The following is a 16,393-nucleotide window of genomic DNA, read 5'->3' on the forward strand; positions in this document are numbered from 1 at the left end:
AGTGGCATAGGGTCATTTCCTGGTTTGGAGACCATTGTAATATGTGCCTGTTTAAGTCTCTATACTTATTACAGTAACAAAGATATGAAAGGTATAAAGTTTCTCTAATACATAATCCCATAAATTTGTATTGGTCTGACTGTGAATGTGGTCATACAAAGGACAATATTTCCATGAGTAATGCTACAGTGCACAAAACACCTCATCTGGTGTTTCTCTGTGCCAGTGCATGTCGCTCCACACGTACCCACTTCCCCTCCAAAGCACTTTTTTCATCTTTTGCACACATCTGAATTTTTTACCATAAAAGAACAATTATATTTTCTCAATCAGAGGCCCTGTAGAATACAAAAGATGCAATTTTGTTATGCACAATATTTGCGAAACTGTCCGTCAAACCTTTCTTTTCAGGAAAAATACACTAAAATGAATTTTAGTGCACACAAAATTTAATCCCCCTTTTTTTTTTTTTTTTTTTTTTTTAAATAAAAGATGGAGGTTTATGTGGAGTAAATTAAATACTAAATGTGGCAAGCCTCCATGATGCATTAAATGCCTTCACAGCTTCTTGGAGGTAGCACGTGCCAGTCATGTAAAAGTAAAAGGTAAAGTGATCGGATGGCTCCGCACAGTGGTGGCTGACGCTAAATATGTCGGGGGGGGAGGGGGGGGTAGGTGGCAAACTAATGCCAGCAACGCCGCAAGCAAATCCCCCGACCGCGGGAGTCGATCGCCGCAAACACCCCCTGGCGGCAGACGAACGGCTGGTGGGAAGGCGGCGATCGTTGCAAACACCCCCCCTGCAGGAGACGAATGGCAGATGGGGGAAGCCGGTGATCGCCACAGGCACCGGACCCCCCCCCCCCCAGGCGGTGGCATGGACTAACCCCAGGAGGCAGGGGGAATAAAGGGCCGGCACCTTTCCCCTCTCTGTTCTCCGGGCTGAACAGGGAGTGTCCTGAGACACGATTGTGAGTCCTAGGACTCCCTGGCCAATCAGGTCTCAGGAGCTGCTTCTTGATTGGCCAAGAGGAGAATCAGGTAGACAATAGCGAATATTTTGCACCCCAAGCCCACCCTTTTTTGAAGCCTATTAGACCCTCAGGCTCTAATCACGTGCTTCTAAAAAAAAAAAAAAAAAAGCTATTGGAATCCATGCGTACGGCACCCCACATGTAGATTAAGGGGCCGGATGCATGGTCTAGGGGGGGGCGGCGCCCCTGCGCCCTGCATTACAGGCCGCCAATGGCTCCGCAACCACCCAGATCACACTTATATTAAAGCCAGGGGCCCAAAAATAAAAACAAGCCTACAGATGCTACTTCAGCCGTAAGCTTGTTTTGACCTGTTGATTCTTTGAACTTGGCAAACTAGTTAAAATCCATAATTTGCATTAAAGGAGTAAAAACGTTTCTGCTGCATTTCAGATGGTATGGGCTTTAATTATAGTGGTTCTGCTATGACTGAGACTTAGACCAGTTAAAATACACATTAGCAGAAAGTTGCTGCTGCTGGTCAATAAAATGAGATTCTAAGGTTCTAGCATAGTTGCCAACAGTCCCGATTTTCCCGGGACAATTCCGATTTTGGGACCCTCGTCCCAGATGGAGGCTGTCCCGAATCAGGATTTTCCATAAGGAAAATCGGGAATGTTTTTTTTTTTTTTTGTTTTTGGAGCAGCTGGCTCCAGCAAAATGGCGGCCGGCGCCGCCGCTCGATCTTCCCCCTAGTGACAGTGTGTTGTGTAGTGGAGAGAGGAAGGGGGCTCGATCCGTGCAGCCAATGAAGTGGCTTCTTTAGCTGCATGGCCCCTCCCCTCTCCACTGAAGCAGAAGACAGCGGCGCTGCTGTGTCTTGCCGAAAGTTCCCCAGCCCCGTACTGCGCAAGCGCTGCGCCTGCGCAGTACAGGGGGTCAATGCTTGCCGAGGGGAACTTTCTCGACAGGCAGAACACCGGCCGGCCGCACCTGCACCGAGCGGGGGGTGAGGGGGGCTGCATTGAGGGGGGGGGTCTGCACTAATAGAGGAGGGCTGCACTGAGGGGGCTGCACTGAGGGGGCTGCACCTAGGGGGGTCTGCACTAATAGGGGGGACTGCACTAATAGAGGGGGGGTCCGCACTAATAGGGGGGCTGCATTGAGGGGGGGTCTGCACTAATAGAGGGGGGGCTGCACTGAGGGGGCTGCACTAATAGAGGGGGCTATAGAGAGGGGGCTGCACTAATTGAGGGGGGCTGCACCTGGGGGGTCTGCACTAATAGAGGGGGGTCTGCACTAATAGAGGGGGGCTGCATTGAGGGGGGGCTGCACCTAGGGGGGTCTGCACTAATAGAGGGGGGCTGCACTAATAGAGGTGGGGTCTGCACTAATAGAGGTGGGGTCTGCACTAATAGAGGTGGGGTCTGCACTGATGGAGGGGGTCTGCACTGATGGAGGGGGTCTGCACTGATCTAGGGGATCTGCACTGATGGAGGGGGTCTGCACTGAGGGGGTCTGCACTGAGGGGGTCTATACAGACTCTGCCGGGGGCACCTGATGCAAGGACAGACTCTGCCGGGGGCACCTGATGCAAGGACAGACTCTGCCGGGGGCACCTGATGCAAGGACAGACTCTGCCGGGGGCACCTGATGCAGGGACAGACTCTGCTGGTGGCAGGCGACGTGGCTAGTGACACGCTCAGGGATCCCACTGATTCGGCATTATGGTGAGTTGAATGATTTAATTTTATATTACAATGTAATAATAGAAATAATGCGCTTCAATCATCCTGACACCATAACAACCATGGTGCCGGGATGATTGAAGCGTTAACACCTGGTGTTTGGAGTATCTTTATCTGCTGATTGTTAAACTTTCTAGAATACACACATTTCTATTGTGTAGGATCTGGGGCTGCTGTCCCGTCATTCCCCTCTCCCCCCTCTCCCCCTTTCCTTCTCCCCCCCCCTTTCCTTCTCCCCCCCCTTTCCTTCTCCCCCCCTCTCCCCCTTTCCTTCTCCCCCCCCTCTCCCCCTTTCCTTCTCCCCCTTTCCTTCTCCCCCCTCTCCCCCTTTCCTTCTCCCCCCTCTCCCCCTTTCCCTCTCCATCCCTCATTCATCTCAGACTCTAACCACACCCTCTTGAGCCACGCCCATTTAAGCCATGCCAATTTTTCGCCGCGGCGTGCGATTTGCTAAGCCACGCCTACAAACGATTGTCCCACCCCCTAATTATTGTACGCTCCGCCTACAGCCAAAAAAGTGTCCCACTTTTTTTTTTTGCAATGTTGGCAACTATGTTCTAGTTAGCCGATTAGCGACTATATATTTATCCATCACTGCAGTAAAAAAAAAGTCCTTTGCTACACTTAGACCCTTTTCACACTGAGGCATTTTTAGGCGCTACAGCGCTAAAAATAGCGCCTGCATAGCGCCTGAAAAAAGCCTCAGCTACAAACCCAGTATGAAAGCCCAAGTGCTTTCACACTGGGGAGCTGCGCTGGCAGGGCATCATAAAAAGTCCTGCCAGCAGCGTCTTTGCAGTGGTGGAGGAGCGCTTCCACCGCACCTGCCCATTGAAAACAATGGGGCCATACCGCCGGCAAAGCGCCGCTGCAGCAGTGTTTTGCAGGAGGATTTAACCCTTTTTCGGCCGCTAGCGGGGGTTAAAACCACCCGCTAGCAGTCGAATAGCACCGCTAAAATGGCGGTAAAGCGATGCTAAAAATAGCGCCGCTTTACCGCCGACGCCTGGTCACTTTCAGTGTGAAAGCACTCTTAGCTTAATTTACTATAGAGTGTTTGCAAATTAGCTGAATGGTGTGAAGCCAAGGGAAAACTGACTTTGCAAATACCCAGTCCTATGCAAGGAAAATAAAAATGATTTTTGATTTGAACAGGATTTGATGATTGGAATCAGCACAGCGCCAAGCTAGCTGAAAATCAGACGACTAACACCAGCACCAAGCTAGGTGGAAATCAAATTTTTAAAGTGAACATGCTTTATTCCTTTAGCAAATTAACCCCACTGTCACCTTGCTTCCCCCTGGCCCTATACGTGTTTTTCAACCTTTTTTAGTCAAGACACCCTTTAAAATTATGGACAATCTTGAGGCACCCCATTCTAAAATGTAAAAAACTATTCTAATAGTTTTAATAATACATTAACATCCACACACGTAGGACACCCAACGTTAGAGGTGATTTATTCTTCCAAATCCAATACACTTTTTTGCACACTGGTACTGACTAGTATTCCAATGTTTCTTTTCTCCCTCAATTTTTCTCCATCACTCAGCTAATGTGACCCCAGTGCTGACACAGAGGGGCAGGGGAGGGTCATTGGTTGTTTGGACGTTGGCGGCTAGAAGGTTGTAATTGTGCACAATGAAAACCTGTGGCTTTGTGTAACTAAAAGGTAGGCTTCATATATCTGCTGGCTTTTTGGGGCAAGTTTTAGACATTTTGCCAAGGCACCCCTGAAGAAACCTCAAGGCACCCCTGAAGAAACCTCAAGGCACCCCGGTTGGAAAAAGGCTGCCCTATTTTAACCTTGTCATCACGCCTTCATTGCTCCTTCCGCCATCACAGCTGGCACTAAAATTCTCTGTTAATAACTATGCAAAGCAATAATGTACTGAGCAACACTGCTCAGTCCTACTGATTGGCTACTAGACTTGAGCACTGTTACAGTGAATGTGGCCACATGTTCCCCCATATCCAAAAGAAGTGGAAGGAGCAGAAGGGTAGCACTGGGCAAGGTAAGTGTGAGTGGGCTGGGGAGGCCTCTTTGTGGAGACGCTGTCACTAGAACAGGTAAGTTTAAAGGTAACATAGTCTAATGACCAAAGAATTTACTTTTATAAATCTGAACCTGCTCTCTTCTCATTTTAACATGGAATGAAGGAAATGAATCCCACTTTTATAAAACACTTGTCTCCACTACAAGATTTCCCCTTATTTGAGAAAAAAACATTTTCCCTCACCTCCTGTTTTGGTGACTACTGTAAAAATTTGTATTTCACATCAGTTTCTATCCAATTAACAATGCTCACCAAGACAAACCTCTATCCAAAACTATTGGGCCCCTTTCACACTGGCAGAGTCTGCCAGTGGATCCGCCTGCTCAGCGAGGGATTTCTCCGCTGAGCAGGCAGATGACAGGTCCATGTCCGCTGATGCAGAGCGGACACGGACACAGACGCTTTCCTCCTATAGGTGATCAGATGGAAATGGACCGCCGGTCTGTCTCCCTCTGACTGTCATCCGATCCAATAGACGGATGGGGAACTGATCCCCAAAAGTCTGTTTCTAGCGGATAGGATCGGATGTCGGCAGGTGTCAACGGACACTGCTCTATAGAGGGTAATGGGTGGTCCGATCAGGTCCGATCCGATTGGCCCGTCCGTGTGAAAGGGGCCAAAATGTTTTGGATATACATTATTAGTTTTGTGCAAGTATGTACATGTGCACAGAAAATACAGTGCAGGAGATGAATCAAGTTGAATTTATTTAACCATATGCATTAAAGTACAGAATGTGGTGGGACTCACCTGAAATATTTTCCCCATCTTGACCGCCGGTTACAGGTGAGGCACCAGTAGTAGGAATATCATTGAGATTACCATATTGGGCTGTGAAAGATGAGTTACAGTTGAAAAAAAGTATTTTGATCCAGGCAGACAACTATGCAAATTCAGAAAACTTTTTCAGGTAGACAAATGCCTTTCTCTCTCCTAGACATATGACACTGTGGCCTGAGGGTGGCAGTATTCAACTGCATGCTGAGGGCTCCAGCCTGCATGTGATCACTGTCATAGCTGAGAGTAATCACATATTAGGAATCACTTTGGTTCCCAATCATCAGTGTTGGCAGGAGCTGTCAGTGACACAACCCAGTGAGGGGATTGAGTGCTTCACAAAGTGGCTTTAATGAGAGGGTATTTATAAATGTATCCATGGTATGTGACATTGTGCTGGGGGTTGATTGGTGAGAAGGGATTAAAGAAATATATATATATTTTTTTATATAATTAAAATAGCAGGTAAGCATAACATGTTTTCTTTGTGCAAGGATATTGCAGAGCAGTGGCTTACCTCCTCTTTTTCGGGGGTAGAGTTAGTGGAACATTTTTACCTTTAATGTAGGGAATGCGTTAAGGTAAAAAAAACTAGTACCAATTTAATAAGGTAAAGAGTAATTAACCTGAAGCAAACAATCTCATTTTCATTGTTTCAACTGCTTTAGGGCTCATTTACACCACGGTCTCTGCGATCACTGCATTTCTGCATGCTCATTTTTAGTGCATTTGCAGCACTGAAGAGGCGTGAACTGTGTCAGTTTTTCTTTTTTTTTTTTTTTTTAAACTTTATTTTTTTTCATAATTTTTTTTAATTTTTTTTTTTTTTACAATGCTTTCTTTCTTTTTTGAGGGGCGGGGGGGGGGGGTGGATGGTGTCAGTGTTTTTTTTTGTTTTTTTTTCGTGTTTTTACAATTTTACTTTTAAATATTTATTTATTTCTTTTTTTTTTTTTTATAATCAACCCTGTTGGGGGGCTTTGGCGAGATGTCAGGGGTCTAAACAGACCCCTGACATCTCCCCTTTGAGACAGGGAAAGGGACTGAGGACACAGATTCCCCAGTCCCTTTCTCTGCAGCCTCAGCTGCACTGAAGATGAATGGAGAGGAGACAGCGGCTCCTCTCCATTCATAAACTGAAGCATTGTAAGCACAGTTTACGATGCTCAGTTATGAATGGACAGAGTCAGTGACTCTGTCCATTCAGAAAAGAAAGGAAAAGAAAGAAATGACATATTTACCGGCTCATTCCTCTGCTCTCCATCCTGAAAGATCTGGGACAGGGGGGCCGGAGGAGCACAGGGATGAGTACATGGAGGAGGACCAGAAGAGCACACGGAGGACACCGAGGGGTACCAGAGGAGGATACAGGGGACAGTCAGGGACGATTGGTGTGGCAGTGAGGGGAGTTACAATCACAGATCTCCCTGTGTGGCTTTCAATAAAGCAGCTGAAAACCACGGGGGGGGGGGGAGAGAGTAGGAGAAGCAGCTGTCAGCTGCTTTATTAAAAGCCACAGAGGGAGATCAGTGATTGTAACTCCCCCCACCGATCGTACACTCTGATCAGCGCTCCCTGCCATTGGCTGAGAGCGCTGAGCTGGAGTCGGATGGCTTCTGGTTTTCCAGCATGCATGTCTGACAGAAGCCATCCAAATGGCCAGCTTCTGCCAGACAGACCGACATACACACTGGCAGAATGTTGGTATTTTTTGTACCGGCAAATGTCTCCCGACATTCTGCCCATGTACAGGGCTTTACACTCTTTGTTAAAACAGACAGTGTTCAAATCTAGTACAATTGATAAGATGATATCTACCTGCAGAGTACAGACAGAGTTAATTATGGAAAACACAGCTTCCCTGCCCCTCTAAAAACAGAGCGATGCAGAATTTTTCTTGATGCTTGAAATAAACAGGTTGGTGACCACCACTCCAGGTAACTGAGTTTAAATTTCCCGTCCTCCGCTGGGTGAATGGTTGTGAGAGCTCCAGGTGCTGGCGATTGCTATTCCAAGCAATTGCTATTGCAATGAAACATCTGGACTGCCGCATTCCGGATTGGAATAATAAAGGTAAAATCTTCTTTATTGAAAAAATGACATGGTATAAAATGCGTACATTGCTCTGTTGAAGTGATACAGCATAACCGTTGACGCGTTTCACGCTCCCATAGAGCGCTTACTCATAGCTGGTTTGTACAACAATGAAAGTCACTTATATACACATTGTACGTCTCACACATGACCCCATACTGATTGTATAACTCTGAACAGCTGATCGTTAGATTGTATGGCCTCTTAACATAGAGTTAATTGGGTGTGTGTTTTATGGTGGAGTGTTTATTGAAGACGTGAATGTGCAGACAAGATGTTTCTATAGACAATACAAAAAATATCCATAAATAAAAAGTTTATATTGCTTTTAAAAGTCTTTTGAAGAAGGAAAGTTAGGAAGATATAAAGTTTCCTTTCTTTCCACGGGACTGAGGTGCTAAAACTATCGCTTAGACGTATAAACATGTAAACCATTATATAGATGAATGCAGGTATATATGAGCCATATGGCCCAGCAGCCACGGCATAGTGTGAAAGATATCATATGTCTGCTCAGTTTACAAAAAAAATTTTTGATATATAAATGAGAATATTGTAAAGGTTATTATGAGGAAACACTATGAAAAACCACTGTGTTTTGTAAACGATAAAGTCTTACATGTGAGGATCTGTGACAGTGTTTGCATGACTTTCAAATTTCATGACTTTATGTGAACTCTACCAGATTTGAGATGCAAACAAAGTGTATGCATATATGGTGTGTGGGTGCTTTTTTAGTGATCTGAACTCCACAAGGAGAAAAAAAAAAAAGTATTTTATAAATGCATGTATATGTGCATTTATGTGTATCATAAATATAAAAGGTGAAAATGAAAAATAAAGTGGAGATCAACATAAAACGTGAAGGGTGTGTGTGTGTGTGTGTGTGTGTGTATATGTGTATATATATATATATATATATATATATATATATATATATATATATATATATATATATATATATATATATATATATATATATATATATATATATATATATATATATATATATAAAATCTATCATCGTGAAAGTATATATAGAATATATATAAAATGAAACAAAGTGGAAACTAAACCATGTGTTTGAGGCTTGACTAAAAAACACGATCAATAAATGGTCTATGTCTAAGTGTATGTTTCCCATGCAATCTCCTACACATATACCTGTCGAGCTTGTGTTACGCATACAGGAAATAAATGGTAATAAAACATATCATACACCAATAATTCTGTGGCTCAAACTCTCAAAAATATGTCTTTGAAAGCATATGCTTATCCACCTGATAACATTCACTGTGGTTAAACGAAAAAAATGGGCGTTTACTAAGCGTGTTGTTTTAAAGCAATCTCATCTCTTGGTGTACCGTCTTCATGTGTATGGGCAGAACTATATGAGATAGAGGATAAATGTTACGTCTAAATGTGTTATCGTCCCCCTCATCCATCCAGAGTATGGCACTTAAAATACACATATTTCTAAGTAAATACCAATTCAAGTGGATGAGTGACAAGACAGACATGTGGCCGGTGTATCTCCTTGCTCGCTGCAACCCCTGGTATAGGATGGTGTGTATATAGCCCCCCTAAAGGTGAAAAATGGACTTATGCGTTCAAAATCGTGAGGGCTATTCCTATAAATTAGCGGTTATAGCTTGCTTACAGCAACCGTTGGACAGTGGTGTCTGATTGGAGATGAAGAATAAATAACTAACTAAACAGACAAACCAAAAGTTAGTAAATATAACCCATAATGTCCTTTTGGTACGAATGTATAGATATATCCCCCATCATCCATCCATGTAAAGAAATAAATACAAGAACCTCATCAAGGTTCTGTTTTGAAGAGAGGAAAAGAAGGAATATTTCAGCCAGACTATATGTAGCCAAGCTCTTGGATAGTTGCAATGTAAGCTCTTATGCGATTTTTTTGATAGAGGTTGGTGGATAAATGGATGGCTAGAGGGAGAGGTGAGAGGACAGGGGTATAGATATATTGCTGGACATGTCTTTCAGAAATATTATTCGTAAAAATGTGAAACGTCCCACTCAAAGTTTAACCCCCGTGGGATTCTAGTGTCTAATGAGAATATCCAAAGGACTTCTCGTTTACACAAAATCTGGAATCTGTCTCCTCCCCTCACTGGTGTCCTGATTTTCTCAATCCCTTGGATAACTAAACTGGAGGTGTTTTTGTGGTGTGTGAAAATCCAGTGTTTTGATACATTTGTTAAAATCTCTTTCTCAATATTATACAGGTGATCATGTAGCCTGTCCCTGAGACGTCGTGTTGTGCGTCCAACATATTGTACCTGGCAGCTGGTGCATGTAATGACATACACCACAAATTTGGTGTTGCAGTTTATAAAAGCGGGGATCAAAAACTCTTTTCGGCTGCTGCATGATCTTATGTATTGGCCGGTTTTGATGTACCCGCAATAATTGCAGGTTTTTATTCCACATTTGAAATTGCCTGTGAAATTAAGCCAATTTGTTTTAGTACGTTTGGTTGTAAATAGGCTGGGAGACAGTGAGCGTCCCAGCGTGGGTGCTTTGCGAGAAACAACCTTGATCCCTTTGGAGAGGATGTTATTGTATATTGGGTCATTGTACAGTACTGGGAGATGTTTCACAATGATTTTCTTTATTATGTTAAATTCTGTACTGTATGAGGTGGAAAAGACTGGAGTCCTGGGGGATGTTTCTCTTTTATGTTGGGTTTTTCTATGTGGTTTCTTGTTTAGAAGTGTGGACCTTGGAATAGATTTTACTGTATTGAGTGCTTTTAATATAGATGCATCTTTGTAACCTCGAGTTTTAAACCTATGTGCCATTTGTTCGGCCTCTGCTTCAAAAACTTCAGGGGAACTACATAGACGCTTTAACCTCAAGAACTGGCTATATGGTATGCCTGTGATAGTGTGTTTAGGGTGTGCTGAATCAGCTCTGAGTAAAGTGTTGCCACTGAGAGGTTTTCTATACAAACTTACAGGACGACCTATAGTGGCAGGTATAGGCTCTTTAACCACTTCAATACCAGGCACTTAGACACCTTCCCGCCCAGACCAATTTTCAGCTTTCAGCGCTGTCGCAATTTGAATGACAATTGCGCGGTCATGCTACACTGTACCCAAACAAATTTTTTATAATTTTGTTCCCACAAATAGAGCTTTCTTTTGGTGGTATTTGATCACCTCTGCGGTTTTTATTTTTTGCGCAACAAATAAAAAAAGACCGAAAATTTTGAAAAAAAACAAGTTTTTCTTTGTTTCTGTTAAACTTTTTTGTAAATAAGTACGTTTTCTTCTTCAATGACGGGCACTGATATGGCTGCACTGACGGGCACTGACTGGCACTGATACGGCGGCACTGATGGGCACTGATGAGGTGGCACTGACGGGCACTGATGATGGGCACTGATAGGCGGCACTGATGGGCACTGATAGGCGGCACTGATGGGCACTCATAGGTGGCATTGATGGGCACTCATAGGCGGCACTGATGGGCACTCATAGGCGGCATTGATGGGCACTCATAGGTGGCATTGATGGGCACTCATAGGTGGCACTGATAGTTGGCATGGATGGGCACTGATAGATGGGCACTGATGGGCACTGACAGGTGGCATGAATGGACACTGATGGGTGGCACTGACGGCACTGGTTGTTTGCAGTGATGCCCCTAAGGGTGGCATTGTTGGGCATCACTGCAACATAATTGTGCCAATCAGTGCCCATTTGTGGGCACTGATTGGCACTAACTGGGCACACTGGGCACATGTGGATGGCCATGGGGTACATACCTGGCCATCCACATGTTGCCCCTTCCCTGGTGGTCCTAGTGGCGATCCCTGGTGGTCCAGTGTGGTGATCTGAGGGGGGGCTGCGCTGATAAACAATCAGCACAGACCCCCCCTGCCAGGAGAGCCGCCGATCGGCTCTCCTCTAATCGCGTCTGTCAGACGCGAGTGAGGAAGAGCCGATCAACGGCTCTTCCTATTGACAGCGTGATCAGCCGTGATTGGACACGGCTGATCACGTGGTAAAGAGCCTCCGCCGGAGGCTTTTTACCAAGATCAGTGTAGCGGTGTGTCAGACTGACACACCGCTCCACCGATCGCCGCGATGCGCGCCCCCGGGGGCGCGCTGCGGCATGTTATCCTGCTGGACGTCATATGACGTCCAGTCAGGATAACACAACCACTTCCCGGACGTCAATCCGCTATAGGGCGGGCGGGAAGTGGTTAAATGAACGCTTGGGGGAGTGGGTTGACTCTCATCTACAACCAATAGCCACTAGTCTCCCTGGTTACATAAAAGACACAAACGATTTGCTGAATAAACTCCAAAACCTCAAATGGGAAAACAACTTCAGATGGATCAGCTGTGATGTGATGAGTTTATACTCTAGCATCCCACACCACCTGGGGATTCAGGCAGTCATTTACTTTCTTAGAAAAACAGGTAAAGCTTCCCTGATACTCCAGGAGTTTATTGTGCAAGCTCTAGAGTACCTTTTAACACAATTTTTTTATGTTCGACGGGGACTATTTTCTCCAGAAATGCGGGGCCTCCATGGGAGCCAAATTTTCCCCTCACTGGCCAATATTTATATGGGCTGGTGGGAGAGGTCCCGCCTCTTTGGACCAGATAGTCCCCGCCGTAAAGACACTGTCTTTTTCTGTCGCTTTATAGACGACCTATTGTTCATTACATCAGATGGAGAGGCAGATTTGGACAGATGGCTTACATACTTTAATGACAATCCACTTAATTTGAAGTTCACTGGAAATCTGCAGGTCAGCTCCATAGACTTTCTGGATGTGAAACTGACAGGCTCTGGAGACACCATCCAATCCAGTTTGTATAGAAAACCTCTCAGTGGCAACACTTTACTCAGAGCTGATTCAGCACACCCTAAACACACTATCACAGGCATACCATATAGCCAGTTCTTGAGGTTAAAGCGTCTATGTAGTTCCCCTGAAGTTTTTGAAGCAGAGGCCGAACAAATGGCACATAGGTTTAAAACTCGAGGTTACAAAGATGCATCTATATTAAAAGCACTCCATACAGTAAAATCTATTCCAAGGTCCACGCTTCTAAACAAGAAACCACATAGAAAAACCCAACATAAAAGAGAAACATCCCCCAGGACTCCAGTCTTTTCCACCTCATATAGTACAGAATTTAACATAATAAAGAAAATCATTGTGAAACATCTCCCGGTACTGTACAATGACCCAATATACAATAACATCCTCTCCAAAGGGATCAAGGTTGTTTCTCGCAAAGCACCCACGCTGGGACGCTCACTGTCTCCCAGCCTATTTACAACCAAACGTACTAAAACAAATTGGCTTAATTTCACAGGCAATTTCAAATGTGGAATAAAAACCTGCAATTATTGCGGGTACATCAAAACCGGCCAATACATAAGATCATGCAGCAGCCGAAAAGAGTTTTTGATCCCCGCTTTTATAAACTGCAACACCAAATTTGTGGTGTATGTCATTACATGCACCAGCTGCCAGGTACAATATGTTGGACGCACAACACGACGTCTCAGGGACAGGCTACATGATCACCTGTATAATATTGAGAAAGAGATTTTAACAAATGTATCAAAACACTGGATTTTCACACACCACAAAAACACCTCCAGTTTAGTTATCCAAGGGATTGAGAAAATCAGGACACCAGTGAGGGGAGGAGACAGATTCCAGATTTTGTGTAAACAAGAAGTCCTTTGGATATTCTCATTAGACACTAGAATCCCACGGGGGTTAAACTTTGAGTGGGACGTTTCACATTTTTACGAATAATATTTCTGAAAGACATGTCCAGCAATATATCTATACCCCTGTCCTCTCACCTCTCCCTCTAGCCATCCATTTATCCACCAACCTCTATCAAAAAAATCGCATAAGAGCTTAAATTGCAACTATCCAAGAGCTTGGCTACATATAGTCTGGCTGAAATATTCCTTCTTTTCCTCTCTTCAAAACAGAACCTTGATGAGGTTCTTGTATTTATTTCTTTACATGGATGGACGATGGGGGATATATCTATACATTCGTACCAAAAGGACATTATGGGTTATATTTACTAACTTTTGGTTTGTCTGTTTAGTTAGTTATTTATTCTTCATCTCCAATCAGACACCACTGTCCAACGGTTGCTGTAAGCAAGCTATAACCGCTAATTTATAGGAATAGCCCTCACGATTTTGAACGCATAAGTCCATTTTTCACCTTTAGGGGGCCTATATACACACCATCCTATACCAGGGGTTGCAGCGAGCAAGGAGATACACCGGCCACATGTCTGTCTTGTCACTCATCCACTTGAATTGGTATTTACTTAGAAATATGTGTATTTTAAGTGCCATACTCTGGATGGATGAGGGGGACGATAACACATTTAGACGTAACATTTATCCTCTATCTCATATAGTTCTGCCCATACACATGAAGACGGTACACCAAGAGATGAGATTGCTTTAAAACAACACGCTTAGTAAACGCCCATTTTTTTCGTTTAACCACAGTGAATGTTATCAGGTAGATAAGCATATGCTTTCAAAGACATATATTTTTGAGAGTTTGAGCCACAGAATTATTGGTGTATGATATGTTTTATTACCATTTATTTCCTGTATGCGTAACACAAGCTCGACAGGTATATGTGTAGGAGATTGCATGGGAAACATACACTTAGACATAGACCATTTATTGATCGTGTTTTTTAGTCAAGCCACAAACACATGGTTTAGTTTCCACTTTGTTTCATTTTATATATATTCTATATATACTTTCAGAGAGAGAGAGAGAGAGAGAGAGGTTCCCCCTTTCACGTTTTTATGTTGATCTCCACTTTATTTTTCATTTTCACCTTTTATATTTATGATACACATAAATGCACATATACATGCATTTATAAAATACTTTTTTTTTTTTTTTTCTCCTTGTGGAGTTCAGATCACTAAAAAAGCACCCACACACCATATACAACCCCTGGCAAAAATTATGGAATCACCAGTCCCTGAGGATGTTCCTTCAGTTGTTTATTGTTCTAGAAAAAAAATCAGATCACAGACATGGCCAAAAACTAAAGGCATTTCAAATGTCAACTTTCTGGCTTTAAGAAACACTAAAAGAAATCAAGAAAAATAATTGTGGTGGCCAGTAACAGTTAGATTTATAGAACAAGCACAGGGAATAAATTATGGAATCACTCAACTCTGAGGAAAAAATTATGGAATCATGAAAAACAAACAAACAAAATAACACTCCAACACATCACTAGTACTTTGTTGCACCACCTCTGGCTTTTATAACTGCTTGCAGTCTCTGAGGCATTGACTTAATGAGTGATAAACAGTACTCTTCATCAATCTGGCTCCAGCCTTCTCTGACTGCTGTTGCCAAATCATCTTTGCAGGTTGGAGCCTTGTCATGGACCATTTTCTTCCACCACAGATTTTCAATTGGATTGAGATCCGGACTGTTTGCAGGCCATGGCATTGACCTTATGTGCCTTTCTTCAAGGAATTTTTTCACAGTTTTTGCTCTATGGCAAGATGCATTATCATCTTGATAAATGATTTCATCATCCCCAAACATCCTTTCAATAGATGGGATAAGAAAAGTGTCCAAAATTTCAATGTAAACCTGTGCATTTATTGAAGATTTAATGACAGCCATCTCCCCAGTGCCTTTACCTGACATGCAGCCCCATATCATAATTGACTGTGGAAATTTGCATGTTTTCTTCAGACAGTCGTCTGCATAAATCTCATTGGAACGGCACCAAACAAAAGTTCCAGCATCATCAGCTTGCCCAATGCAGATTCGAGATTCATCACTGAATATGACTTTCATCCAATCATCCACAGTCCACGATTGCCTTTCCTTAGCCCATTGTAACCTTGTTTTTTTGTGTTTAGGTGTTAGAGATGGCTTTCTTTTAGCTTTTCTGTATGTAAATCCCATTTCCTTTAGGCGGTTTCTTACAGTTCGGTCACAGATGTTGACTTCAGTTTCCTCCCATTTGTTTTGTTGTACATTTTCTGTTTTCAAGGCATATTGCTTTAAGTTTTCTGTCTTGACGCTTTGATGTCTTCCTTGGTCTACAAGTATGCTTGCCTTTAACCACCTTCCCATGTTTGTATTTGGTCCATGTTTTAGACACAGCCGACTGTGAACAAACAACATCTTGTGCAACACTGCGTGATGATTTACCCTCTTTACCTACATATTAACAAGCAGATTTAATCTGATGCATGTGTTAGTGTTTGTAATGAAAATTTACAGGGTGATTCCATAATTTTTTCCTCAGAATTGAGTGATTCCATAATTTATTCCCTGTGCTTGTTCTATAAATCTAACTGTTACTGGCCACCACAATTATTTTTCTTGATTTCTTTTAGTGTTTCTTAAAGCCAGAAAGTTGACATTTGAAATGCCTTTAGTTTTTGGCCATGTCTGTGATCTGCTTTTTTTCTACAACAATAAACAACTGAAGGAACATCCTCAGGGACTGGTGATTCCATAATTTTTGCCAGGGGTTGTATGCATACACTTTGTTTGCATCTCAAATCTGGTAGAGTTCACATAAAGTCATGAAATTTGAAAGTCATGCAAACACTGTCACAGATCCTCACATGTAAGACTTTATCGTTTACAAAACACAGTGGTTTTTCATAGTGTTTCCTCATAATAACCTTTACAATATTCTCATTTAT

The 16,393-nt window shown here is 43.2% G+C and overlaps 1 protein-coding gene across 1 annotated transcript in view; it reads right to left on the reverse strand.

Moving 5' to 3' along the window:
- Nucleotides 1-16,393, reverse strand: part of LOC141127853 (lysozyme g-like) — a 65,486-nt gene that overhangs the window by 18,270 nt on the left and 30,823 nt on the right. Inside the window, exon 3 of the mRNA XM_073614694.1 lies at nt 5,531-5,611. Coding sequence (XP_073470795.1) covers nt 5,531-5,611 — 81 coding nt within the window. The remainder of the gene's footprint in view (nt 1-5,530; nt 5,612-16,393) is intronic.

Source organism: Aquarana catesbeiana, linkage group LG02 (genome assembly GCF_042186555.1).
Source record: "Aquarana catesbeiana isolate 2022-GZ linkage group LG02, ASM4218655v1, whole genome shotgun sequence".
NCBI classification, from domain to species: Eukaryota; Metazoa; Chordata; class Amphibia; order Anura; family Ranidae; genus Aquarana; species Aquarana catesbeiana.